Source organism: Uranotaenia lowii, chromosome 1, assembly GCF_029784155.1.
Source record: "Uranotaenia lowii strain MFRU-FL chromosome 1, ASM2978415v1, whole genome shotgun sequence".
Lineage (NCBI taxonomy): Eukaryota > Metazoa > Arthropoda > Insecta > Diptera > Culicidae > Uranotaenia > Uranotaenia lowii.
Genome location: NC_073691.1, coordinates 86597954 through 86625762, shown reverse-complemented (window position 1 = coordinate 86625762; position 27809 = coordinate 86597954). Strand labels below are relative to the sequence as shown.

General features: G+C 37.8%; 1 protein-coding gene across 1 annotated transcript in view; it reads left to right on the top strand.

Annotated features, from left to right (window-relative positions):
• Positions 1 to 26685, top strand: part of LOC129739041 (irregular chiasm C-roughest protein-like) — a 557100-nt gene extending 530415 nt beyond the window's left edge. Inside the window, exons 5-12 of the mRNA XM_055730416.1 lie at positions 4335 to 4500; positions 4676 to 4827; positions 5395 to 5784; positions 5845 to 6499; positions 13812 to 13951; positions 14184 to 14422; positions 14502 to 14803; positions 17393 to 26685. Coding sequence (XP_055586391.1) covers positions 4335 to 4500; positions 4676 to 4827; positions 5395 to 5784; positions 5845 to 6499; positions 13812 to 13951; positions 14184 to 14422; positions 14502 to 14803; positions 17393 to 17886 — 2538 coding nt within the window. The 3' untranslated portion in view covers positions 17887 to 26685. The remainder of the gene's footprint in view (positions 1 to 4334; positions 4501 to 4675; positions 4828 to 5394; positions 5785 to 5844; positions 6500 to 13811; positions 13952 to 14183; positions 14423 to 14501; positions 14804 to 17392) is intronic.
• Positions 26686 to 27809: the final 1124 nt, after the last annotated feature.

The following is a 27809-nucleotide window of genomic DNA, read 5'->3' as shown; positions in this document are numbered from 1 at the left end:
CAAAAACTGATCAAAATTTCAAAATGAAAGTATGTTGGCTTCTTTTTAAATGATCATTCATTCTATCAATGGCTGTTTAACACAAAACACTTAATTTACATTTGAAACGAGAAAAACAAACTTTGTGCTTCATATTTTCTTAATTTTTTAATTTAACTTTTAGTTTTAATTTTTGACTTTATTTCATATTGCATATCTTTAAAATAATACCATAAAAGTGTTTAACAATTGTTCGAGTTTCAATTGATTCTCATGAATTTTGACCAGCAAAAAACGGTTCTATGATTTTCTCAGTAATCAGAGAGTATTTGAGAAGCCGTCATTTAAATGTGTTTTGGGAGTTAGTCCTAATTGAAAAAAAAAATGCACAGAAATTCATACTGATAGTGCTTCAAAATATCAAAAGGATGTTTTATGAATGGATTTTTCAGAAAACTCAACCTGGAGATCCAATTAAACATCAATTTAGTTCGTGAATCGGGAAGTTATTGGCTCGGAAGTCAAATTTGAAGAAAAAAGTAGTTCAACTCTTTGAATTCGTTCTTCGAAAATGGCAAAAAAAGGCAGCTCAATTTGCAATATTTTGTAGTCCAGAAATGTGGGAATCTATCCAACGTAAAATTAAAGTGAAGTTATGTGGAGTTTTTTTTAATCTCTATTTTTTTTTATTTACAAAAGGTGAATCTCTATTTGAAATTATAAAACTTTAAATATAAATCGTTTTTTGGAACTAGATTCCATATAAAAAATTTCAACTTTATTCCAAAACAAAAAAATTTTTTACATAAGGTGTAAAATATGCCTCACAAAAATATAAAAATAATTGCAAAGCGAAATATATTCGCCATTTGAATATATATTTGTTTTTCAATGTAAGCAAATCTTTGCGAAATTTTCAAAAAATATTCAAACTTTTCTCAGCCTTTCTTTGAGAACTCCTAAACGGGTAAACTTATGACTATCATTTTCATGGTTTTATGAAGCTTGAAAATGCCGAAACACGATTAAATATTTGGATAGATGATTATGAGCGCTTCAAAAATCGACTTTCTGCCAGCTTTTCTGGGTTTTGGACCACTGTGCGTCGGTATTGCGAACCTGCAAAATAAGAAGAAAAAAATAAGACAGAAAATGATTGAATTTTTTGATTCTAAGTGTCCTGTCAGTGTGATCAGTGGTTAAAGCACTGGTTAAAGAGCTAGGTGTGATTTATGTTCGATCAACAACTATCATTAAGAGACCACCCCGAGGTTGTCCCCAAAGTTTTGGCTTCCTGTTCACAGTTACCAAGCAGTTATATTCAAGAGAGATATTCAATGCCAAAAAGCACTATTTTGGGCACTTGTTCGTTCTTATTTAGATAACCCCGCTAAGTCGACAACTAATGACAACTTAAAGGGTGATACGGTCAAAATTTGGTCAATATCTACTTGACGAATTTCTTTCAATTTTGCATTAAAAAAAACCCGAACACCCCTCACTTTGAAGGTGTGTGTGTGTAGAATGTTGCTCCTATTTTAATTTTGGAATTCACTCTTCAGTTGTCAAAATGCCGTCCAAGGAAGAAGAGCAGCGTATCAAAATTTTGCTCGAGCATCGCGAAAATGCGAGCTACTCGCACGCAAAGCTGGCAAAATCGATAAAAGTTGCCAAATCAACCGTTACAAATGTAATTTAAGTGTTTGGAGAACGTTTGTCGACAGCCAGGAAGTCTGGATCGAGGAGAAATCGAAAACCGGAAGCCGCTGAGACGACAAAGAGAGTTGCCGGTAGTTTCAAGCGAAACTCTAACCTCTCTCTCCGAGATGCCACAAATAAGCTGGGTGTACCGTCTACAACCGTGCATCGAGCCAAAAAACGAGCCGGACTATCGTCTTACAAGAAGGTAGTGACTCCAAATCGCGATGATAAACAAAATTCGACGGCCAAAGCACGATCCTGGAGGCTGTACACAACGATGCTGACGAAGTTTGACTGCGTGGTAATGGATGACGAAACCTACACTGCCGGCCAAAAGTTTGGGATCACCCGCTAAAAAACATGCAAATTTTGATCGTTCATATCTCAGCCGTCTTAGGACATATTGCAAATCTTCTGAACTCATTTGAAAGATAATGAGTAATAGCTATTTCGGAGTTATTTTGCCCAGAAATAATGTTTTAGTTTTGCACCTAAAACTTAACCTAAAGTTAGAGCATTTTCAAAAAAACGCACTCAATATTCAAAGCCGATCATCTCGCGATAGGGTGGACCAAATTTCAAAATTTGAGTTGCATTAGAATCCTTATTCTATACTTCTCAAAACACAATCAAAAAATTTTGTGCAAAAATTTAAGAATGTACTTTTAATTAATAAAACAGACACTTAAGTTATCGTCCAAAAGTTTGGGATCACCCCTAGTATGGTGTATCGACCAAAAGTTTGGGATCATTTTTTCAAAAACATGCAAATTTATCTCATTCATATCTTTCTTATCTAACATCGTATTGCAGATCTGAAGGGTGCATTTGAAAGCTTAGGAATTGTTGTTTTTTAATTAATTCATTAAAAAATTATATTTTAAATCCATAACCATAAAAAATTCACAATCATTAGTGTGAATTTTCAAAAAACAATTAATTTCAAGTAAATTGTTTATGGTTCTGACTATAAAATATAATTTTTGTATGAATTTATGGAAAAACAACAATTCCTAAGCTTTCAAATGCACCCTTCAGATCTGCAATACGATGTTAGATGAGAAAGATATGAATGAGATAAATTTGCATGTTTTTGGCCAATACACCATACTGAGGGGTGATCCCAAACTTTTGGACGATAACTTAAGTGTTTATTTTATTAATTAAAAGTACATTCTTAAATTTTTGCACAAAACTTTTTGATTGTATTTTGAGAAGTATAGAATAAGGATTCTAATGCAACTCAAATTTTGAAATTTGGTCCACCCTATCGCGAGATGATCGGCTTTGAATACTGAGTGCGTTTTTTTGAAAATGCTCTAACTTTAGGTTAAGTTTTAGGTGCAAAACTAAAACATTATTTATGGGCAAAATACCTCCGAAATAGCTATTGCTCATTATCTTTCAAATAAGATCAGAAGATTTGCAATATGGCCTAAGACGGCTGAGATATGAACGATCAAAATTTGCATGTTTTTAGGCGGGTGATCCCAAACTTTTGGCCGGCAGTGTACGTCAAAGCCGACTACAAGCAGTTTCCGGGATAGGAGTTTTATACGGCAAAAGGAAGGGGAAAGGTACCAGATATTTTCAAGCACATGAAACTGTCAAAGTTCGCGAAGAAATATCTGGTTTGGCAAGCCATCTGTACCTGTGGCTTGAAAAGCAACATTTTCATAGCTTCCGGGACTGTAAACCAAAAAATTTACGCGAAAGAGTGTTTGAATAAACGTCTGCTGCCTTTCCTGAAGAAACAGGGTTGTTCCGTAATGTTTTGGCCGGATTTGGCATCTTGCCATTACGGTAAAAAGGCCATGGAGTGGTACGCCGTCAACAACGTGCAGGTGGTTCCCAAGGACAAGAACCCTTCCAACACGCCAGAGCTCCGCCCAATTGAGAAATACTGGGCTATTGTCAAGCGGAACTTAAAGAAGACCAAAAAAACTGCTAAGGACGAGCAGCAGTTCAAGGCAAACTGGCTTTCTGCGGCGAAGAAGATGGACAAGGTGGCTGTACAAAATCTGATGGCAGGGGTTAAGCGTAAGGCCCGGCAATTCGAATTTGGAAAAGCGGAAGCCTAACTGAATATTTTTCCTGAATTTTATACTAATTAAACTTGAAAAAGAAATTTAATTTGATTATTATTATAAACTAGGTCATGACGAAAATAGAAATAATAACAAAAATATTTTGATTATCCATAGGCAAATTGAAAAAGCCTAATGATAGAGAATATAAACATCTATACTTCATCTGAAGAATACAAACATCGCAAGGCGAGACGTATCCTTGGCAGAAGGTGCAGAATTTGTCAAGGGCATAATTATCCACTCCATAAGGAGTCCGGTAGCCCGGTTAAGGGAGCCTTTCTTCTGTTAACTGTGTTAAAAAGTATTAAAAGGACCTTTTTTAAAAATAATTATACAGCTTGTAAAAAATGTTATCGTTACTGTGCATTGCATTGAAACGGAAAATAACGAATGGCTGGAAATAGGAATATCCAGAAGGCGTATTTTATGCCCGAGCCCTTCGATGGTCGCATTGCGTACGATGATTGAGACACGTTCCTACAACGTCACCTACTTTACTTGAATGATTACTGCTCCATCTCACTGCTTTGTTTTGTTCTTGTCTTCCGTTTTGTTCAATTGCAGTGGACGAAAGATGACTTTGGGCTGGGAACCCACCGGAATCTGAGCGGATTCGAACGGTACTCGATGGTCGGCAGCGATGACGAGGGAGATTTTTCCCTGGACATCTTCCCGGTGATGCTGGACGACGACGCCAAGTACCAGTGCCAAGTTGGACCAGGAAAGAGAGGTAAGTAACTGAGTGTGGGGGAGAGGGAGAATTGTGGAGCAGGGTAGCGAACAGTGAACAATTTCGTATTCTGTTCAGATTTCACAGCTCATTTCTCAACGAGCCCGGCCATACTAAGGTTATCTTTCATTTCTTGTGCTGTGTGACACCGAAATCGATGTTGCACTCATGTTAGGTACCCCTGGGATTAGGTCTCGATTCGCCACGTTGATGGTGCTGGTGCCACCCGAACCGCCCAAGATAGTGCAAGGCGACTTTATGGTGACAACCGAGGACCGGGAAGTTGAACTGGAATGCGTCTCGGCTGGTGGGCGGCCCGCTGCAGAGGTAAGAATTGAAAACTATCTTTTAAAATTTAAGCTTGGCTTAATAGTAGAGTGCGTCAAATTAGACATTTTCGCAAATTTTTAAATACCTGGTTATTTAAAAGATTCTATTTTACGCCATTTAAACGCGTGGTTTTATCAAAAATAATCGGTACGCGGGATGCTTTATAAAAAATGAGGCCTTCGGAGCTAAAAGGGTATAAGTGCATAAAAGTTGAATTCGAGAAAAAGGCACTTGAACTTCGTTGTGTTCCAGTCAATTCCATTGATATTTTTTATAAACTTTTTTCATGAGAATGATCTTCTGAAATGAAAACAAGGCCTACAACATTTTTCCAAAAAAAAAACGTTTGTTTATTGGACGTTAATTGAGGCAACGCATTTTTTTTTTATTTTGGCGCTTATACTTTGTCAGTGGTTAAGTCTTGGTTTTTTTTCTTGAAAGAAAAAACATTGACCTGCTTACACAATATATTAATAAAAATATGAAACTGAAATTAATATGATTATTTTCGTACAAATTGCGAACAGAAAAAAAATAAATCTCGTTCCTACCTTCTCCTTCCAGATAACGTGGATTGATGGTTTGGGTAACGTGCTGATGGACGGCATCGAATATATGAAAGAATCCCTTCCGGATGCCCGGCGATTTACGGCCAAATCAATCCTGAAGCTGATACCGAAACGAGAGCACCATAACACAACCCTAACGTGCCAGGCCCAAAATACCGCAGACCGGACAGAGCGCTCTGTCCATCTGAAGCTGGAAGTCAAATATGCTCCGAAGGTAACGATTGAGGTGACCAGCGGAAGACCTGGCAGCGGCGATTCGACCCAACGGATTGTTGAGGGAATGGACGTTCGGTTGCGTTGCAAGGCCGAGGCAAATCCACCGGAAGTGACGTTTCGATGGTACGTGGGACACGAGATGATGACTGGGGATTTTGCCACGGAACTGGTAAGGTTTTCTAATGGGCACTCTGAGTACCGTTTTATGATGCTCATGTGCTTTTTACAGGTCATATACAATATCAGCAGAAAGCACCACGAGATGATTGTGAAATGTGAGGCCCGCAACGTGGTGGGGAAGAGCGAGGAAAGCGAAACCCTGGACATTGGCTATGGGCCTCTCTTTCGCAGTCTACCGAAATCTGTAGAGGCCGATTTGGACACGGTGGTGACCCTATCGTGCGACGTAGACGGCAATCCTTCGCCGGATATTGTTTGGGTTCATGAAGAGTCCGGTCGGATAATGTCCGCTTCGTCTAACCTCACTATGACGGCGACTGTGGCCACGGCTGGGCGTTACATCTGCAAGGCAACGGTTCTTGACTTTCCGGAGATAGAGGCGGAAGCGACCGTATATCTTCGGGGTCCACCCAGCATTAGCTCACCCAGGCAGCAGTTTGGAACCATAACCGACACCGGACGGCTCGAGTGTGAGGCCTTCTCCGTTCCGAAGGCAAAGCACATCATCTGGGTGCACAATGGACGCGAAATTAACACCAGCCATTCCGACGGCCAGTACAGCATCGTCGAGAGCTTCCAACCGGAAGGTGTCAAGTCGACGTTAATCATTCACAACAGCCAAAGGGAGCACTTCGGAGGCTACAACTGTACTGTCATAAACGATTACGGCGTTGACTATGTGGAAATTGATTTCGTCTCGAGAGGTATGGCCGAGTTTGGCATCTTTATTTGTTCTTTGTGCGTGCTTTGCAAACGATAAACATATTTGCTTGTGTTTCGAGGGCTGAGAGAAGGGTGGAAAAGCTCAATTGCCTTTTCTTTGTGGCGACTTGAGCATATGATGCTGGCTAGTATTTTTTTTAGTTTACTCTGCCCTACTGTATATAAATAGTAATAATAATAATTCATGTTTTTATTTGTGTAACATAAAATATGAACAATCTTTTTTTAGTTTTACATATATGAAATTCAGTAATGTTTTTAGTGTTGGTTTATAGAACTGACCACGTTAAAGTTCCCAAATAAATCTTATTAAAATGATGTGTTTAAAGAATTATCCAGGAATGTAATATAAAAAAAAACAATATTTTTGAGTCGAGATTTCTTAATACTGTGAAACATAGATACAAAATAAAAATCTGTAGAATATTTGATTACAAACAACAGATGATTTTTATTTAGATTCAGATTCAGATTTCAGATTCAGATTTTAAGATTCAGATTTCAGATTCAGATTTCCGAATCAGATTTCCGATTCAGATTTCAGATTCAGATTTCAGATTCAGATTTCAGATTCAGATTTCAGATTCAGATTTCAGATTCAGATTTCAGATTCAGATTTCAGATTCAGATTTCAGATTCAGATTTCAGATTCAGATTTCAGATTCAAATTTCAGATTCAGATTTCAGATTCAGATTTCAGATTCAGATTTCAGATTCAGATTTCAGATTCAGATTTCAGATTCAGATTTCAGATTCAGATTTCAGATTCAGATTTCAGATTCAGATTTCAGATTCAGATTTCAGATTCAGATTTCAGATTCAGATTTCAGATTTCAGATTCAGATTTCAGATTCAGATTTCAGAGTCAGATTTCAGATTCAGATTTCAGATTCAGATTTCAGATTCAGATTTCAGATTCAGATTTCAGATTCAGATTTCAGATTCAGATTTCAGATTCAGATTTCAGATTCAGATTTCAGATTCAGATTTCAGATTCAGATTTCAGATTCAGATTTCAGATTCAGATTTCAGATTCAGATTTCAGATTCAGATTTCAGATTCAGATTTCAGATTCAGATTTCAGATTCAGATTTCAGATTCAGATTTCAGATTCAGATTTCAGATTCAGATTTCAGATTCAGATTTCAGATTCAGATTTCAGATTCAGATTTCAGATTCAGATTTCAGATTCAGATTTCAGATTCAGATTTCAGATTCAGATTTCAGATTTTTTTTTCCGGTTACAAATCCTGTTTATTTATCCATTTCTTACGACTAGCAAAACATGTACATAAATTTCCTACTCTGATCTACTACATATTATAAACTAACAGATGTTCAAAAAACTCTTGAAATGCTTTTCAAATATAGATTTATTATTCCAACGAACTTCGCGTATTTGTCTCTTGAAATCATTTAACCGATTGATGTTCGTTTTTCCATGATGGTTTAAGTTGTAAGCCATAGCTTCAACTGTTAACCATAGCCCTGCTTTAAGTTTGCAACTATTCTCACCAATTACTACCGAAATCAATTCTTCTGGATCATCAATATAAATTTTAATTCTATCTCGAATAATGTCTTTTATAAAATTCCAAATAATTTTTGAATTCTCGCAAAGTTTGATTCTGTGTTTAATTGAATCTAGCTCTCCGCACACACATCTAGGTGAAGATATCCCTCCTATTTTATGATTGAAAAGTTTACTATTAGTTGGAACCACATCGTTGAACACCGTGAAAAGTGCAGTTTTGCTATCACTTGAAAGGAAATTTTTTGAAAAATTATCAAACATTGTATCCCACTTCATGTACGGAAATTCGTTAACAGCTTTTGGAACTATGTTCATTTCATTTAAGAGATAATCATATATTAATTTAGAAGTACACAGATGAGTAAATGGTTTTAAGTTTAATGCAATTGATATCCATTTTCGAGCGTTTCTTGTAAGGTTGGTATTATTTAATTGATTCAACATGAAATTATCATCATCTGGCTCAGAATGCTTGTTTTTAAATAATATATTTAAAAAAAAAAGACTTTTAGCTTTAGTTTCAATATCTTGCAAAGATAGACCGCCTTTGAATGTAGGAAGGTACAATTGTTGTTTCGATACTTTGTATATGAATCCTTTCCATATAAAATTACTACACATTTGTCTGATTTTAGCTATGTACTTATTCTCTGTTGGAAAAACTTGAGCAATATACCAAATTTTGGACAGTATATAAGTATTTAAAATAAAAACTTTTTGGATAATGTTAAGGTGACGTCTATTGTGAACAGAAATAGTAAAGCAAAGTTGTTTTATCAATTCAGAATAACTATTATCTACAGTATGGCGAAACGTTTGGTTAAAACTAATTCCTAATATTTTCATTTGATCGACTTCTTTTATACAATGCGGTCCTGACAAACAGTTGTTAAATCGCATGTATTGTGACTTTTTGATATTGATTTTGATTTTTGCGTAAATACTAAAGTAATTGATAACTTCTAAAGCTTTGTCGAATTCGTGATTATTTTTTATGAACAAGGTGATATCATCAGCATAAGCCATCATTTTTATAAATTCATTGTCTATCAAACATCCACTGATTGAATCATATAACATTCGAATTAAGGGTTCAATATATAAGCAAAACAATGCCATACTTAAAGGGCAACCTTGTCGGACTGATGATTTTATTTGGATAGCATCTGTCAAAAAACCATTAAAAAGTACTTTGGATGTGGCATTCAAATAAAGTCGCTCTAAACATGTAACAAATTCAGGTGGAAATTCATATTTTTCGAGGATTTGCCAGAGATAATTGTGATCGACGCGATCGAAGGCTTTTTCAAGATCTATGCTCAAAAGTAAACATTTAAAACTTCTTGATCGCTGGGATTGTATCACAATGTTTCGAATACTTTGAAGATTTCTTATACACGAGCTATCTGGAAGACTAGCTGTTTGGCCTGAACCAATTAATTTACTCAAGAGGGGTTGTAGCCTATTCCACAAAACTTTTGTAAATATTTTATAGTCCGTGTTCAGCATGCTAATGGGCCTTCTATTTTCGAGCTCATGAGAGTTTCCTTTTTTCGGTATTAAAGTAATGATTCCCGCGGTGAATATTCCTGGTGGGTAAACGTTTTCTCGGAGATACATATTAAAAAGCATTACCATGTCATTTTTGAGAATATTAAAATATTTTTTATAAAAACTGTAGCTTAGACCATCGGGTCCAGGAGATGAATTTTTTGAGGCGTTATCTAGCACATGATTTACTTCTTCAACCTCAATTGGTCTTATAAGATTTTGCTTGTCTTCATCGTTTAATTTTCTAGTCAAATAATTTAAAATGTCATCATTATTATTTGTGTAAGAATCGTTTTTTTGAAAAGCTTTTTTATAAAAATCTTCTATTGTTTTTTTGATTATAAGTGTATCCGTTACTAATTGATTTTAATGCGAAGAGATAACAACTTTGAAGATGTGACTTGTTTTATTCTGGAAGAAATTTGATATATACTCATTTTTTCGTCTTCTAAAATAGAAGAGGGTTTAAAGTTATTTCTATAAAAATCTACATTTTGCTGTTCTATTTCCATAAGTTTGCTTTTTACAAAAGCTATTTCATCATTTAATAATTCGTTTGATTTTTGTTTTTCCATGAGTTCAAATAAACACTTATAATAAAACGATTTTTCACAAGTCATTTGTGAACTTCTTTGGTAACTTATTTTCTTAAAAAACTTCCTGACATTGGCTTTAAAATCAGAGTTCCACCAAAAACTTAGATTTCTAAATGAATTTCTATATTTTAAGTTTTGATAAAGTTGTTCAAAATCATTGGAAGTTTCATCATTTTTCAAAAAGTAAGAATTTAATTTCCAATATCCGCGCCCCGTTTGAATTATAGTAGATTGATTAATAAGTTTGAGTTTAAAATTTACACTGTAATGGTATGAAAAGGCTAATGGTATAGTTTGTATATTGCTCACATTCTTCAAAATAAAATCAGAAGTATACGCGCGATCTAATCGAGACTTAGTTGAACCTCGAATATAAGTATAATTTACTCTGGATTTTAGAATTTCTTTCTCTACATCTTTAAAATTTAATCCATTGATAAGATTTAAGAGACCACTACTATAATTTTTCACAGTACCTGTCATGTCATCAGGGAGCAAAACACAATTGAAGTCACCAATTATAAAGTTTTCGGAATCGGTAGTCAAATGGGTGAGAATTTCATGTTGAAATAGGTTATCTCTTTCTTTTTTAAAGTTACTGCCTGAGTGGGCATAGATGTTAATGAAATTAATTGAATCGATAAGGACAGATGTTACCCGTCCGCTACAGCTGAATAATAAATTAGAAAAAACAATGTTATTACGAATTAAAACTCCAGTTCCTTTCTTGTCAGAGCTGATGTTAACGAGAGCCACGTGTGAGGGCAAAAAAGCAAAATTTTCAAATGATAGCTCCTGAACAAAAACAATATTCAAGTCGTAGTTCCAAACAAAGTCGCGAAAAAGGGATTTTTTTATATCAGAATTGATTGCATTTAAATTAACTGTAGCTATTTTCCGTATGAATGACATCTAACAGTTAAATGAACGAGAAACAAATAATAAATAAAAGAAACATCCTTTACGTAATTAACGATTCTACAAAATACAATTCAAAAATTCTTATGAACATCTTTCCTATGCTAATCTTTGATAACAAAAAAAATCGGAGATGAAAATCTAGTACTACACATTGCAAGAATCCAAATAAAGTATGAAACGGGAGTCAATATCAGGAGTTCAAAGTTTCGGCTTACCATTTGAGATTAATGTACACTATTGCTCGATCGCGTGCGCGATCTCGTACGTGATCTTGTGCGGGATACCTTGGAGCTGCGAAGATTCGTCCGGCCACGAACCAATTTATCCGAATCGGGGCTTCCTTCCGATGATGATTGCTGTACTCTATCACGCTTCTTTGTGACAAGTACAAAGTTGGAGTCGTCTCGGTTACGGTCATCTCGTTCGTCTGCGCTTAACGATAAAGCTTTTTCCACGACTAAGCTTTTATCGTTAGATGATGGTGGCTTCGTAGTGTTCGGCGATTTTTCTTGATTCTGGTTGATAGCACTCGGTTTCGAAGCGATGCTACTATTTTTTGCTTGTAGAGATGTGAAGGCCAGCGGAGTCGGTGATTCGGGTCGATTATTGTTGGCAATAGCAGCAGCTACAATGCTTCGGTACGATTCTTCTTTTTCGGCTGTTGATTGGGATGTTTTGCTACCGTCTTCAAGTCGACCTTGAAGCTTCGGGGTTTTCGGGCAGTCCGCTTTCAGATGTCCCTCCTGGTTACATTGGAAACATCTGTTCTTAAGACCGTCGTAATAGAGACGAGCTTTACAATGGCCGATGAACAGATTTGCAGGTATCTCCTTGGTGATCTCGATGTGGACACCACGGATTCCGCTGAAGACAGCATAACCGTAATCCAGCGGGTATCGTTCTCGGACATGTTGTCTGATCGTCCCAAATTTGCTTAGCGCCGCAGCGATCTCTCTATCCTCGGTTTCGGGAGGAAGATTAAAGATGCGTACGTATCTGAATAGTCGGTTTGCAATCACAATTTTAACCATTGTAGTCTGTCCACCAGTATACTGGAACAAATACTCTTCCGCCACGTTGCTTAAAAACTGGTTAAAACCGAGCTCATCAAGAAATTTGATGAAAAAACACTGCTCATTTTCATCTTTATAGACGGAGTGAACACATGTGGCCGGCAGTTTTAGAACGTTCATGGTGAACCGCAAAACGTCCAAATGCGCTGGAGCTTTAGCGTTTGCTGCAAAAACCATTTTCACCGTATTTTTACGCGTCTTATCCATGATTAACTACACACGATAGTTTCCGTTAAAAAGCGAGAGAAAAATGTTCCCACACACGTGGAAATGAAACGAAACTTAATCGGATTGCTGCACAGAATACGTCTGTTCGCGTCCACGTCTTGACCAAGACTGGTAGATTTCAGATTCAGATTTCAGATTCAGATTTCAGATTCAGATTTCAGATTTCAGATTCAGATTTCAGATTCAGATTTCAGATTCAGATTTCAGATTCAGATTTCAGATTCAGATTTCAGATTCAGATTTCAGATTCAGATTTCAGATTCAGATTTCAGATTCAGATTTCAGATTCAGATTTCAGATTCAGATTTCAGATTCAGATTTCAGATTCAGATTTCAGATTCAGATTTCAGATTCAGATTTCAGATTCAGATTTCAGATTCAGATTTCAGATTCAGATTTCAGATTCAGATTTCAGATTCAGATTTCAGATTCAGATTTCAGATTCAGATTTCAGATTCAGATTTCAGATTCAGATTTCAGATTCAGATTTCAGATTCAGATTTCAGATTCAGATTTCAGATTCAGATTTCAGATTCAGATTTCAGATTCAGATTTCAGATTCAGATTTCAGATTCAGATTTCAGATTCAGATTTCAGATTCAGATTTCAGATTCAGATTTCAGATTCAGATTTCAGATTCAGATTTCAGATTTCAGATTCAGATTTCAGATTCAGATTTCAGATTCAGATTTCAGATTCAGATTTCAGATTCAGATTTCAGATTCAGATTCAGATTCAGATTTCAGATTCAGATTTCAGATTCAGATTTCAGGTTCAGATTTCAGATTCAGATTTCAGATTCAGATTTCAGATTCAGATTTCAGATTCAGATTTCAGATTCAGATTTCAGATTCAGATTTCAGATTCAGATTTCAGATTCAGATTTCAGATTCAGATTTCAGATTCAGATTTCAGATTCAGATTTCAGATTCAGATTTCAGATTCAGATTTCAGATTTCAGATTCAGATTTCAGAATCAGATTTCGGTTCTAGATTTTTAATTTCAGTTTAAAATTATTTTTTTGATAACAAACAATACCATAAAACTTAATTTGTGATAAGTCCATTGTTTGATGCCCGAAAACCTAAATTATCATTCTCAAATTTTGCTTACAGAAAAGAAAGACGAGTGCAGAGAAACACCTGTTAAAAAATGTTTCTCCATGTCCATTCTTTTAAATAATTTAGTTTATTTCCCGTGACCAGGATACATTGCTTTTATTAATCCGCTTAATTGAATGCTAAAACGCTCATCATCACAGCAGTATCAACAGAAGCACTTATCTCTGTCCCATGGAAATTCAATTTCTCTCTCTCTCTATTTTTTATTATCTTTCCTACGAAAATAAAACCGACTCACCGGATGCTGCTGAAATTGCAACATGCATAGACAATCTTTTATTACCAGTCATCATATTTGGCTTCCTCGGTGGGGTGACACTTTTAATCATCGTCATCGCCGTCGCCATGTGTCTCTGGGGCCGGAAGGGACACAAGAAGTTGCTCCCACCGGCGGATGTGATACCGAAGGTAAGTTTCGGCATTTGCATCCTCCGTTTTACCCGGTCATATAACTAACTAGCATCAACGCTATCTATGGCCAGTCTATAGTTGAGTGGAATTTAATTTCCGTCTTTCTGCCTCGGTGTTATTTTTTATTGCACTGCTCTCCTAATCCATATTGGAATGGTTTTTGTGTGTCTGCTCTGACCCTGTTGGCGGATTTGGCGGTGTGGGTGCGGGGGTGGCTTAACTCTTGCAGCAACACATTTCCGACAAGGATAGCAAGGAACTGCTGGATCGCCGGGCCTCGAACGTTAGTGACCTGAAAATAGATCGCGATAATGAATTTATGGAAACCAGCCTCGGACCGGACGGGATGACCACTCAGGTAAATTTGGTGCTCGGCACAAGTGCTACGATAGCTAAAAATGGCAGCGATGGCAGTGGTCCGGTTCCAGCTTCGGTCACTCCGGTTGGCAAAGTTTCCAGCGACTATCGGTAGGACGCAAATTTCTTCGATATTTTGGTTTCAATTAGCTAACTCACTCCATTCTCTGCCGACTCAATCTTCTGACAGATATTCTGGGGACTACACGGACAGCCTCAGCCGTTTGTCCAGCAAAGGTGGAACCGGTACCAACAACAATGGCTATTTGGCGGATTACTCCCATCGGGATTTCAGCTCGCCAACAGCTCACCTAATTCAGTTCCGTTCGAGTACGAGTAGCACCAACATCAGCAGCAGTCTGAGCAGTCAAAATCATATCAGCAACGCCATGACTCTGGGGCGCCATCGAAAGCCTGAAACGGCAAGACTTGATAACGCTACACTTCCCAGCATCCAGGGAAGTCTGAGCACTCTTCCGAATGGAGCAATGAGTAAGTATGCTTTCTTTGTGAATAGTCATAACAATTTTTAAACTGCGACCCAGAGATGGGTCTTGACTCAAACATTCAGTCAGCGAAACTTTTTTGTAGAGAAATGAATCTAACAGTGAAAGTTGAAATTTCAGGGACTAGACAAGATGAAAATTGATGTTGAAAACCATGCGAAAAAAATTCGCCTTGTCTCCCTGTAGGACTTGAACCCACATCTTGCGCCTCTCCGGGGCCCATGTATTAAAGTTCTACTAAAGGAGACAACCTCTTAACAATGTTCAAAAACATATCTAAGATGTATTGAACGGTTAACACCCAAGAATTCAAATTTTTCAATTAGTTTATATGTGAATGATTTAGCTTACCTACTGGGTAAATCGCAAACGCAAAAAATAATTGAAACGATTTTATGAATTCTCAAATTAATTTTATTGAAATAAGTTTAAATAAAAATTTAATAGGGTAAGAGCGCAAAATATTGGACACCATCTTTGGGATTCAAGGATTTACATTTGGGGGTAATTCAATGAAAAGTTTACTGGGAAGGGGCAAATAACAGGTGGCAGCTATCATTTTGGAATTCCTAAAGGGTGATACGATCAAAATTTGGTCAATATCAACTTGACGTATTTATTTCCATTTTGCATTTAAAAACCTGAACACCCCTCATTTTGAAGGTGTGTGTGTGTGTGTAGAATGTTGCTCCTATTTTGATTTTGGAGTTCACTCTTCAGTTGTCAAAATGCCGCATCGAGCCGAAAAACGAGCCGGACTATCGACTTACAAGAAGGTAGTTACTCCAAATCGCGATTATAAACAAAATATGACGGCCAAATACGCGATCCCGGAGGCTGTACACGACGATGCTGACGAAGTTTGACTGCGTGGTAATGGACGACGAAACCTACGTCAAAGCCGACTACAAGCAGCTTCCGAGACAGGAGTTTTATACGGCAAAAGGAAGGAGAAAGGTAGCAGATATTTTCAAGCACATGAAACTGTCAAAGTTCGCGAAGCAATATCTGGTTTGGCAAGTCATCTGTACCTGTGGCTTGAAAAGCAGCATTTTCATAGCTTCCGGGACTGTCAACCAAGAAATTTACGTGAAAGAGTGTTTGAATAAACGTCTGCTGCATTTTCTAAAGAAACAACGTTGTTCCGTACTGTTTTGACCGGATTTGACATCTTGCCATTACGGTAAAAAGGCCATGGAGTGGTACGCCGCCAACAACGTGCAGGTGGTTCCCAAGGACAAGAACCCTCCCAACACGCCAGAGCTCCGCCAAATTGAGAAATACTGGGCTATTGTCAAGCGGAACCTAAAGAAGACCAAAAAACTGCTAAGGACGAGCAGCAGTTCAAGGCAAACTGGCTTTCTGCGGCGAAGAAGGTGGACAAGGTGGCTGTACAAAATCTGATCGCAGGGTTTAAGCGTAAGGCCCGGCAATTCGGATTTGGAAAAGCGGAAGCCTAACTGAATATTTTTCCTGATTTTTTTTAAATAAACGATTTCACCGATTTACACGCGTTTTCCCTTGATCAAATTTTGACCGTATCACCCTTTAGGTTAACTTTTGCGGCCAACGCCAACAAACTACAGGTAAAAATTATCCGAAACGGATATTTTGCGAACAGCTTTGGAGGGTTAAATTAATTATTTTCTGTCCACATGCTGATAAATTCAAAGCAAGCGAAACTCTCTTTCTTCTACCGAGCCAGGTTTAATAGATTTATATTGTCTTAAGCTTCTTCCTGTATCAGCACCAATCCGATTTGCTACGGAGAGTTGCGAAAGGTTTTTCCTTTTACTTTTCCAACAAACTCCTGGTTCAGATATTCGGTTTCAAATTGTAAAGCGCTGCGGCCGACTGAATTTCGTTTTTTTTCTTAACAAGGGCCATCCCAAGAAACGGAAAATGCAGCACGAGAAAGTTCCTTGGGAATGTCCACTCGTTTATGGAATAACGACGATGAAAAACTCATGCTCGTTCCCCTTCATGTTACGTGATTGGGAACCTTTGGGAAACCGTTAAACAACTGTGAGCACAACAGAAACAAGCAACGTGAAAAAAAACTTTGACAACTGAGGAAAATCTTTTCCGATGAACCAACTCGCCCAACATCGTCTAGGTACCTATACCGATTCTCCTCTCGTTGAAGCAAAACTTGCCATTTCTTTTTTTTTTTTTAGTTTTCAGTTTTTCTGATTATTGCTGGGTCAAGTTGCATTCAACGATGGATTTCGAGAGTTGTTTTGCATTTCTTGCGCAAAGTTTTTCAGCTGTTTGAACCACCACACTACTGATTGATGATAAGTTTACGGCAATGAAGAAAAGTTTCCCTCTTGGTTGCTTTCCTAGCAACCGGAGCAAATGGAATGGGATTAAGCTTAGTACAGAGAGGGCGCCAGGCTGCGTCTCTCGAGTTTTTCATAAAAGTACTATGAAATTGTGAGACACTTTTTTAATAAATAAAGTTTTGAAGTATTCCTATAACATACTGATGAATATGATGTTTAAATAAATATCATGAGAGAAGAGTTTGGCTTATGAAACGACTAACCCTATGTGATTTTTTTTGCATTTCCAGAGCAATCCCTACTTCAAAGCCAACTGGCCCTAGATCAACGATACGGTGGCTCCTACGGCAGTCCATATCTGCGGGCAGCGGCCGTGATCAACAGCATGTCCCCTCCAATGCCCCCGGCCACGGCCAATCCAGCAGCAACTCCGGCTCCACCGCCCTACAGTAGTGCCGCTTCGAGGAGTGCGCTTCTCTTCGGAACGGCAGCGATGCCATCGCCAGTGGGGGGAATTAGTCCTGGAACTGCCCCGGGTGGACCAACGACCGGATCCAATAGTCCCAGCTCCGTACAGTCGAGTTCGATTTCCTTGTCGCAGAGCTCTCATCAGTCAAATCACCCATTAGCAGGGCTGCCATCGAATGCGGTCACGAAGAGCGGAAGTGGAGGAGCGACGGCGGCCAATAATCCGCCACAACCAGGAAGTCCCTCATCATCGTCCGGTCAGTTTATTCTTCCGAGTAGTGGCTCCATTAAGCAGCAGGGAGCTACTCATGTGTAATATGAAGTCTGTTTCAGGAGAGTCAGGAGATTATTTTCTTAGGCCAAAAAATATAGCGTAAGAAGTACAGCTTTTCATGGTGTTCCTCAAATCGCCCTACAAATTCACGAAGAATGGTTGAAAAACTTTAACAAACGGCATTTAAACCATTTTTTTTATTATTGGGAATGAGTCCTACAGGAAAAGTTAGATTATCAGAGACGATATCAGTTCAATGATTTGTTTGTTTAGAATAGCAATTTTCAAAGTTGTCCCTACCGCACCTTGGGGGCGTTGAGAGCCTACAAGAGGGCGGGGAAAGATCCCAGAAATACAAATTTTTGTTGTACTTCTATACAAGTTTGTTCGAAACTACTCCTAGGGGGAGGTGAGATTTAAACACATGTTCATCCTTATGATAACTTAATTATAAATTAAATTAAAAAGCTACCTAAATCTACCATTTCTCGATACAATGTCAAGTTTTCTTTGGGAAGCAACTCTGGCATCATGCAACAGCGGGGCTAAATACTTAGATGCGACATTTGTATACCACAGCACTGATATAATTTTTCTCTTTCATTCAAAATTAAACAAAAAACCATCAATAAATGTACAAATTTTAACATTTTTCGATGGCTTAAAAAACTTTACCCAGTATGGCGGATTGGCTAAATGATATCACTTAGAATTTTTGTTACTGGATTAATCATCATATTCCAACACTGTTGGTGTTAAAATTTTATTCGAACAATCAACAATTTTTTCAATAAATATTTTTATAATTCAGTTACCTGCCTGAGGTAACATGCTACAAAATGCACATCAAAAAGACACCTTGTAAATCTCGTTTCAATATGATCGAATGCTTTTTTGCATCACGCATTTGTCAACATTGAAATTTCATTAACCTTAACATTTATATTTTGATTTCAGCTTGTAGAATTTGTTGTAATATTTTTTTTAACCCTAAATGTACGCAATATCCGTATTATCAGAAAAAAATAGTTTCAACAGAACCAGAAATTTCTGCAATTGGCGTTTTTATGCGTAATGGCTTAAATTGCATCAAATATTATCAAAAACTATACATTCACATACGTTTTCATGAGATTTAAAAAAAAAAAAACAAAGTTTGATGTAAGTTTGATGTAAATACAGTGAAAATCGCATGTTTTTTGACAATTAAAAATAACTGAAGAAACCAATAATTTTTCTGACTACGTCGGTTTGATGTCCCGCTGACTTTCAAACTCTTAACGCACAAAGGGTAGGTATGATTATCTGTGGACGTGAGTTTTTTAGAAGCCATTAAAGTTGAAAAGTGTTGCATGTTGCCCCAATTAACGGTACTCGTCAAAGCGATTAAATATTCCTCAATATTTCTTATCACTGTATGCAGATTCCATTTCATTGAAAGACCCGAAGAAGAGGATTTTTTTTTACAAGATGGAAATTAGACTTCAAACCGGAACAGCTGGGTGTTTGCCGCCGTGAGTGGGTTCGTCCCACTAAAACCACCTTGGGCTTCGTGTGCCAGATGTGCCCCTTGGTTTCATTCTATGATGCAACATTAAGGGGTAGGCTGTGCTCATGTACTTATACATCTCACCCTTTTCCTTTTCCTCTTTCTCAATGTTAATCTTTCTTCTTGATCATCGTTCTGCTTTATCCTCTTCCTCCTTCTCCTTTTCTTCTACCGCCAACTTCAGACGGTACGGAATACCCCGAGACGTGTGCCGGTGAGGTAACGCTTTCAAAGTAACTCGCAACTGTCACAGCAACCACTTCCGCAGGATTTCTTACCACCAAGGCATGGCCGATTGAGAAACTACCAAGCTAGAATAACGACACGACCACCCCGAATAATATCTCCGCTTCCTTTTGCTGCAGGAAAGATCGTAGCTAAGTACGTGAGACCTTTTAAGTCCCTCCACACGTATGAGTACAGATTAGGGTTATACCGCGCCCTAAGATCGCGTTGCTTTTGAATTGAAGTGTCATACGAGGCCCAAGACCTTCAATTAGCTTGTCAAATTTGGTTGACTATCTCGCTCTCTCCGTTCATCATCTTTCCTGATTCTTATCAGATCGCGCATGATTTGCGAGATTTCGTCGACTATAGCACGCCACGAATGTTCGTCGCGACACATTTCACTCACAATGTTTTCAGCGTTCAAATTTGGAAGTTGTTGACGCCTAAATATACCTAGGACAGACAAAGATAGCTTGTTCTGCCGATTTCTCCGTATCTACGCATTCCGGGCAATAAGGCGAGCTGATAAGCTCAAACCGATGAAGGTATTGCTTAAAGCACCCATGACCCGAAAGAAACTGCGGCAGGTAGAAGTTGACCTCTCCATACTTCCGATTTACCCAGTCTGAAAGTCGCGGAATTAGCCTTTGCGTCCATCTTGCGTTGTTCGATGCGTCCCATTGCTCCTGCCACTTGAGCATTGACGCTGCTCGTTGGATTTTACGCACTCCTCTAACAGCTCTTGCTTTGCAACACTCCATAATATCCTCCGCCAGAGTTATGTCGATGGGAATCATGCCCGCGATGACAAAAGCTGCATCTGCTGATATGGTTCTGTACGCACAGGAAACTGGCATTGCTATCAGCCGATGTGTTCTCCGTAATTTGGATCTGTCTACCTCTATCGCGGAGCTCCAGGCCGCTCATCCGTATCATAGTTTTGACAGTGCTACGCTCGCAAGGAGAAGTCTCTTGCTACTCTTTGGACCATGGCAGTCTGGCATAATCCAGGCCAATGAATCGATGACTTTCGATGCACTTTCACAACAGTATTTGACATGTGCACCAAAACTTAAGCGATTGTCGACCATTACTCCAAGGTATTTCAGCTGCTGTTTCGAAGATGTCGTGTGCCCTCCAACAGTAATCTCCATGTGCGGCACAACTCTTTTATTGGTCACGAGCAGAACTTCTGTTTTATGGTGAGCTATCTGAAGCTTAACTCCCTCCATCCAGATGCCAACCGTTTCTACGGACACCGTTGCAAGGTCTTCTACCTCCTCGATTGTTTCGCCGGTGATCATGAGCACGATATCGTCAGCAAATACGACTATCTGCACGCCTGCTGGTAGTTTCAGCGTCAACACCTCATTATACATGGCATTCCAAAGCACAAGTCCGAGTATGGAACCCTGTGGAACACTCGCTGTTAGGGCAGTAGATCGTAACCCAGTTTCGGTTTCGTACGTCAGGATTCTTTTTTTTTTGTTTCGATTATAGTCGTTTTACCATCTTTATGGCATTCGCGACTTTATCAACGTTGCAGTTGGCGGATCGTTATTGAAAAACTATCCGGTACAACTGTGTTCGATGTTTACTCTTGGGCTCGAACTCGCGGACATCGGCTCAGGAGACAACAGACTTGCCAACTGAGCTATATCACAAGCCCTACATACGTCAGGATTCAATTTTCGAAGAAGCTTCCTATTATCCTGCAGATGGTATTGGGAACGCGCATCCTGTGAAGCGCTTTGGCAATCGCTTCCCAGCTGGCATTGTTGAAGGCGTTCTTAACGTCGATCGTCACAATAGCTCAGTGTCCGCTTCTTTTTATATTCGCGCTTCGCGAACTCTGTCACCTTTCGGATGACGTCCACCGTAGATCTCTCTTTCCGAAAACCGAACTGTCTATCCGACAGTCCACTTTCGCCTTCTGTGTTGATAATAAGTCTGTTAAGTATTATCCTCTCCAGTAGCTTACCAAGGGTGTCCAGCAGACAAATGGGTCTGTATGATGATGCATGCCCTGGGGGTTTCCCAGGTTTCAGTAGTAGCACCAACTTAGCCGTTTTCCACGAATTGGGAAAAGATCCTCGTCGAGACACTTTTGTAGCAGCACTCTGAAGGTATCCGAAACGGTCTGTACCGCCACCTTCAGCACTGCATTTGGCATTCCGTCCGGACCAGAGGCCTTATTCACCGCAAGTTTCTTAGCGATAGCCACAAGTTCTTCGTTCGTTACTGGTTCGATGTCGTGGACACCCGCGTCGTACGGGATAAGGATAAGGAATCGTTTTTGACCACATCCTGAACTGAGGCAGTTTTCTTGCTGGCGTAAGCACGCATGACTTTCCGGTCCAAAGTTTCGTTCACCGGACCCGGTTTTTACTTTTTTTTTTTTTTGACCACGAAGCTGCTTTCCTCTCCATACCTCCAAATTGAATTTCAGACTGCTTCAATGCTTACTTCTTCCATTTTCGCCAACTGACTCAGCGAAATGTTGGTTCTCCGGGGAAATGCTTCTCATTTCACGAAAGTTATGGAAAGTGTAGCTCACGATACACAAATTTTTTAAGTTAAACTGTCAACAACACCCGGCAGAAATCAGCTGTTTAAACGTCATCCGGAGGCGCATATCTTAAAAGACCGCAGAGCTTATTGAGTTATTTTGTCCCTAGATGGCGCTTCAGAACTTCCAAAATTTCATGTTTTGTGAAGCAGAAAAATCAATTCATATTCCAAAAAATTTATTAATTAGATCCTAGGCATCAGCTCTTTATCTTTTTCTATGATATAAGTGACACTTAATAACTACAGTAATTATTTATTTGTTAAAGAGCACTGCACAATTCTACTTTTCATTTGTTCTCTGGTCATGCTTAGTTGAATAATATCGACGTTTGCGTTGTATTATGCCATCATACGGTACATTGGTTCGTTTCTGGCCTAATTCTGGATGCGATTAGCTAGTTGAAACGGCCTTACGTTTCGTAAACTGCTGCGGCCTTCGTACGGAGATAAACAAGATAATAAATACGGTGAATAATATCTTCCACAGATTAAATCCTTTAGAAACAGTGCGTCGATGGATTTCTTGCACGACCCGCGTCAGCTGCGCCTTAGCTCTTTTTACCCGTTCTTGATTTTATTCTACCGGAAAATCTTAAAACCTTAGGACCACGTAAGGCTTGGTCCTAAGTTCATCTTTCAGTATCCGACGGCCGAGCTCAGAAAACGGAGTTTGGATAAGCGGGGTTCTACTGTATATCGTTTCTTCTGACTATTTGGGTAAATGATCTCAATGTACTCTTTTTGGTGTTGCGAGATATAGTAACCCTAGTCCAGAACAACTTTTTTTTTTCATTCGCGAACAAAATTCCCCAGAAAAATTTTCAGGCTATCGTTGATAATTTTTCCTAAGAACTTCAAGTTTTCAAGTGGTGACGAGGCTCTGGGTGGTGGCAAATAATTTATTAAAAATCGAAAAATGAACAATACTGAGTGTTTGATAATCGTCACTTATTGGCGGTCTGTAGTAAGCGTTTTATCAGATTTATAGAGAAAGGTCTGGTCCTACTCAGGTTATGTGCTATTTGAATTTGCAATGCTTTTGAAAATTTAACAAACAGGTTGTGACAACCTACGGTGATTTATATAAAACAAATACCTACCTACTTAAAGCACTCTTCAAACTGGAAATTCGATGTAGAAAAGAAACAATTTCCAGGGAAACACAGTTCTTTCATACTAATAAAGAGTTCTTTGCAAGCAAACGATGCACATGTTAACAATTATCAAAACAGATGGTTTTAATTTTTTTTCCATAAAACCACACCAATAGATGTCCAAAGTACAAATAAATCGTGAGGAGGGAAAAAATGTTGTTGAATGATTTAATTATAACTTTCTTCACTCAACTCAAAACTACATTCTGACTTCGATAGAAATGTTTATAGAAAATACCTAAAAAAATAGTTTTTCGCAAGCAAATAATGTACACATTCAATGGTTATCAAAACAGATTTTTTTTTCCTTAAAACCACAACCAGAGGTGTCAAAAGTACAAATAAATCGTGAGGATGAGGGGATATTGTTAAATTGATTTATTGAAACTTTCCTCACTCAACTTAAAACAACATTCTGCCTTCGAATGAAATGATTTTAGAGCAAATGCATCTTCATTATCCTTTTCTTATTTCCTACAGTGTTTTCAGTTAATTGTAGGGCTAATTGTAGATCATTTTTAATTGTTTTTTTTTAATTGAAATTTCACATTTTTGAACTTTTGAATAAAACTTATTTTTATCAACATTTTTGATGATATTATTTATCTTTTTATCTTATCAATCTACACATAGTTAGCTCAAAAAAGTTAAATTCGATGTTCTTAGGAAAAATTAATAACAAAAGCTGAAAATTTTCTTCTGTATGTTGTTCGCAAATTTTCAAAAAAAAGGAGTTGCTCAAGACCGATCGATTTTATTCTTAAATAGTGCGTTGTATAGGGAAGAGTCTCCTCTGCCGATGCCGATTTTTTTGAAATTGTCCCAAAAAAGAAACCGTAAGCGGTTCAATTGCCAGCTCCGGTGATATGGTCAAAAATAGTCATCATACCTTTCATCTATCGATGTTGTTTGATTGTTGCCAAGGGTTAGAGAATCATGTCTTCTTTAACCATAAAACTTTTAATGTATTTTTCGTCCCACGAAAATATTTCTAATTTATCAACTGGATCAGATATCGTTCTTATTTTTGGACCATATATGTGTAGGTACTTGAAATTACACGCTGTAAGAGTTTTTTTTCCTAAAAAGGTATGATGATAACAAGAAAATTGTATCAAGTCTCCCCATTCTCCTTTACGGATTCCATCGACGGTACGGAGATCATTAAAAAAAGCTTTGCCAATGTCTTTTTTTTGTTTAAATAAGACTTCAAGATCAACGGAGAAAGCAAACCGTTGCTGTTTTCCAAATTATCAGTCGGGGAACAGGCAGAACGGTTTTAAACGATGACGGCCTCACCGTGAGCCCGAATCCAAATCAGAATCAGAATCGGGAGAAGATTATAAAAAAACATTTTCCAGTAAAAAAATGTCTCCTACTACGAATGAACGATTCAAATTTGTATAGGAATGCAAGCTATGTAGTAGCTTACTCAGATTTCGGGTTTGAATTCAGTTCAGAATTATGATCTCTAATTATGATTTCTTTCATATGAAAGAATATTATCTTCACTGTCATCAGAGCTTATACATTTTTAAAGATCTGCTGTAGTAACAACTTACCCATGAAACAATTGTTCTTACAACGTTTATCTAAAATTTATAAATAGACATAAAAACGTTGCCCAAATATTTATTGTTAGCTTAATCATCGTTCATTTAAGCACACCTACGGCTGCCATAAATTTGCACTCATTTCCATGGCCCAAATTTGGTTGAATCTAGCTAAAACCAGATAGCCTAACTCGAGGAAGCTGTTTATCGAGCGCAAATATGCTCGTAAATAGACTTTTGCCCTCCTCTTTTGAAGGCGGCTCCAGACTCCATGCAAAACACCGTTCAACTTCCACCCACGCAGCCAGACTTTTCTGATTGAGTTCGCACAGTTTTCATGAATCGCAAAATTCCAATCAAAATCCATTAAAATCAATTTTAGAGATTTGGGAGCTAGCATAAAATTATCATCCGCTCTTCCGGTTCATCATAACGAGATCAGCTGTATGAAAAAAGCTCACCCAGGTGGAAAATGCGAATCCGGTTGAACGCGGTCAAAGATGGGATCAGAACTGCGGCTAGGTGAAAAGGTCCATTTGTAACCAGAATTCGGTTAGCCGAATCGAAGTTCAAACCATCAACTTGAATTAATATTTAGTGGGATATCAAACAAAATTCAAATGCACACACATGACTTTAATTTTGATTTATTTTTAAAAACTCCCTAGGTTTTCAATAAACATACGACTATTCTTTCATGCAAAAAAAAACAAATTAAATATTTCGTTAAATTAAAAAGGACAACAAGGAGGTGAATCCAAACATCTGACGTCTCCTGAAATACTTTCGACTTAACAAATAAACAAAAAAACACCTCATGAATTTTCCGGAGATAAATTTATAGGAAAAAATGTCTTCATTTAGTAAACTCTTCAGAGCAATCTTTTGCCATGCTGTCTAGTTTCCTTCCCAACCCGATGAATGATGCCACTAACAAAAGTCATTATCAAACTGTCGAAAAGCTTGCAATCTTGAGCGAGAGAAACAATTCCAACTTTTTCCTTCGGAGCTCTTCGCTGGAAACATTAAAGCAGACTTTTTTATGCATGAGAGACGAAATAGAGAAGCAAAACTGTATGCTGTGAATAATGCAAAAATACACCAAACTCGATAACAGTGCAAGAGCTACAATTTAGTGACAAACGAAACGCGCCACTCGGAAGAATAAATAAGAAGCACATCCGTTCGTGGGATCCGGAAAATCCTCGTTTGTGAGGAAGATCCTCGGAAGAAGTGACAAAAAACCAGTTGAGGAAAGTGCAAAAAAAACCCTGAATGCAATGCAAAGTTGCCAACGGAAGGAAAAACGAAATAGTTTAAACATGTAAAACTTTGACTGATGAATTTTTACAGCCGTAGATGTAAAGTTGTAAAGCTTAGGGAAAATATTAGTATAAGAACAAAAGTTTCACACCATTTTATGCACTGGCCACGACATTGTGGACACAAATCTATGCCACACCATTTTATTTCCTTCGATGCTTTCTCGAGCAAAAAACAATACAAAAATGCAGCAAATAATCGGAACCGGATTATAAATTCTGGTTTCACTTGCATTTGATAGCTAGTACGAATGGTCGATAAAAAACGACGCTTTAACCAAACAGCAACGATGCTTTCTATAGAAATAATATGCTTCATAGGATTAGATAGGGATGTTTGGTTTGTCAATTTCCACAGTATATCAATCGTTACATCGTGATGCTAAACAAAAAAAAATAATCGTCAATCGGATCATATCAAAAAATCATTCAATAGAAAATAAAAATAGACACATACGTAACAATCTTTCTTTGTTTTCATTTGTGGATGACAGCTCCTCAACTGTTTTGTTTCTTAAAAATCTTTCAATATACATTCAAACCTGAATAAGCGAAAACTGCTTAAGCGAGAAACTTGTAGAGGTAAGAGACAATGCCAGGTTCCATGATTTTCATGACCCAAAATAAAAGCTAGATTAAATAAGTTGAAAAAATTTACACTAATTGTCATAAGTTTTTGATTTAACACGTTCGTCGCCACGGCACCCATATTCGGGTGACGGGTGTATTTCCTGGGGGCCCCGTCACATCAAAAAGCGTGTGACGCTCTCTTACTTGAATTTACCGCTCAGCTTCGCCACACGTTTCAAATATGGGAGTTCTCCCTCTTTGCTTCCTCTCTCTGAAAATTTCTTTGGGCCCGGCTAGAAAAATTACCAAAATGAGCGTGGCGACGAACGTGTTAAAAATGACATTTATTGTACAAAGAGAAAGTGAAAAAAATAATCAATAAATGTTTTAACGAATATCCATAGTTCAAATTTCCCTTAGAGGAAGTAGGCGATGATTTGTTGGTATCGCACGTGATTTTTTCGCTCCATCGCGGTGAAAATTAATTTTTTGAAGTTTAAGTAGTTTCTCATAGTAAAATTGTGATTTTTTCTCGAATAACTGGATAATGCATAGTGATATGACATCGTTGTATGGTTCGCTACAAGAGGAAACACACTTGCTACTTCAACAATTGGTTCTTTCCACTATCCTTCTCATTAATTTATTCTTCTATTTTTTATTTATTTATTAATCCGGGAGTTTGTTCCTCAGTGTTTTCAGGAGCCTACAAAATTTGAAAATCCGGAAAACCCGTTTAAAAATTTATGAAGAGACGTTAGGTGATCTCCCGTAATTTGCGGGGAGTGCAGAGGAGTTTTTATTCTATTTTAACTTTCTTTTTCAACTTAAGAAGTAAAATGTAGGACACGTTATGGAGGTTCATTAAAAAAGTTGTGTTGAAATTACTATTATGATTCGAAAACAAGTGGCTGGCAGAAAAGTGAAATGCGCATAAGATTCACGTTAGAAATCATCGCTTAATATGGAGATTCTTTCAATTATGTTGTGCCTTGGAACCCGATAGTTTGTTTATGTG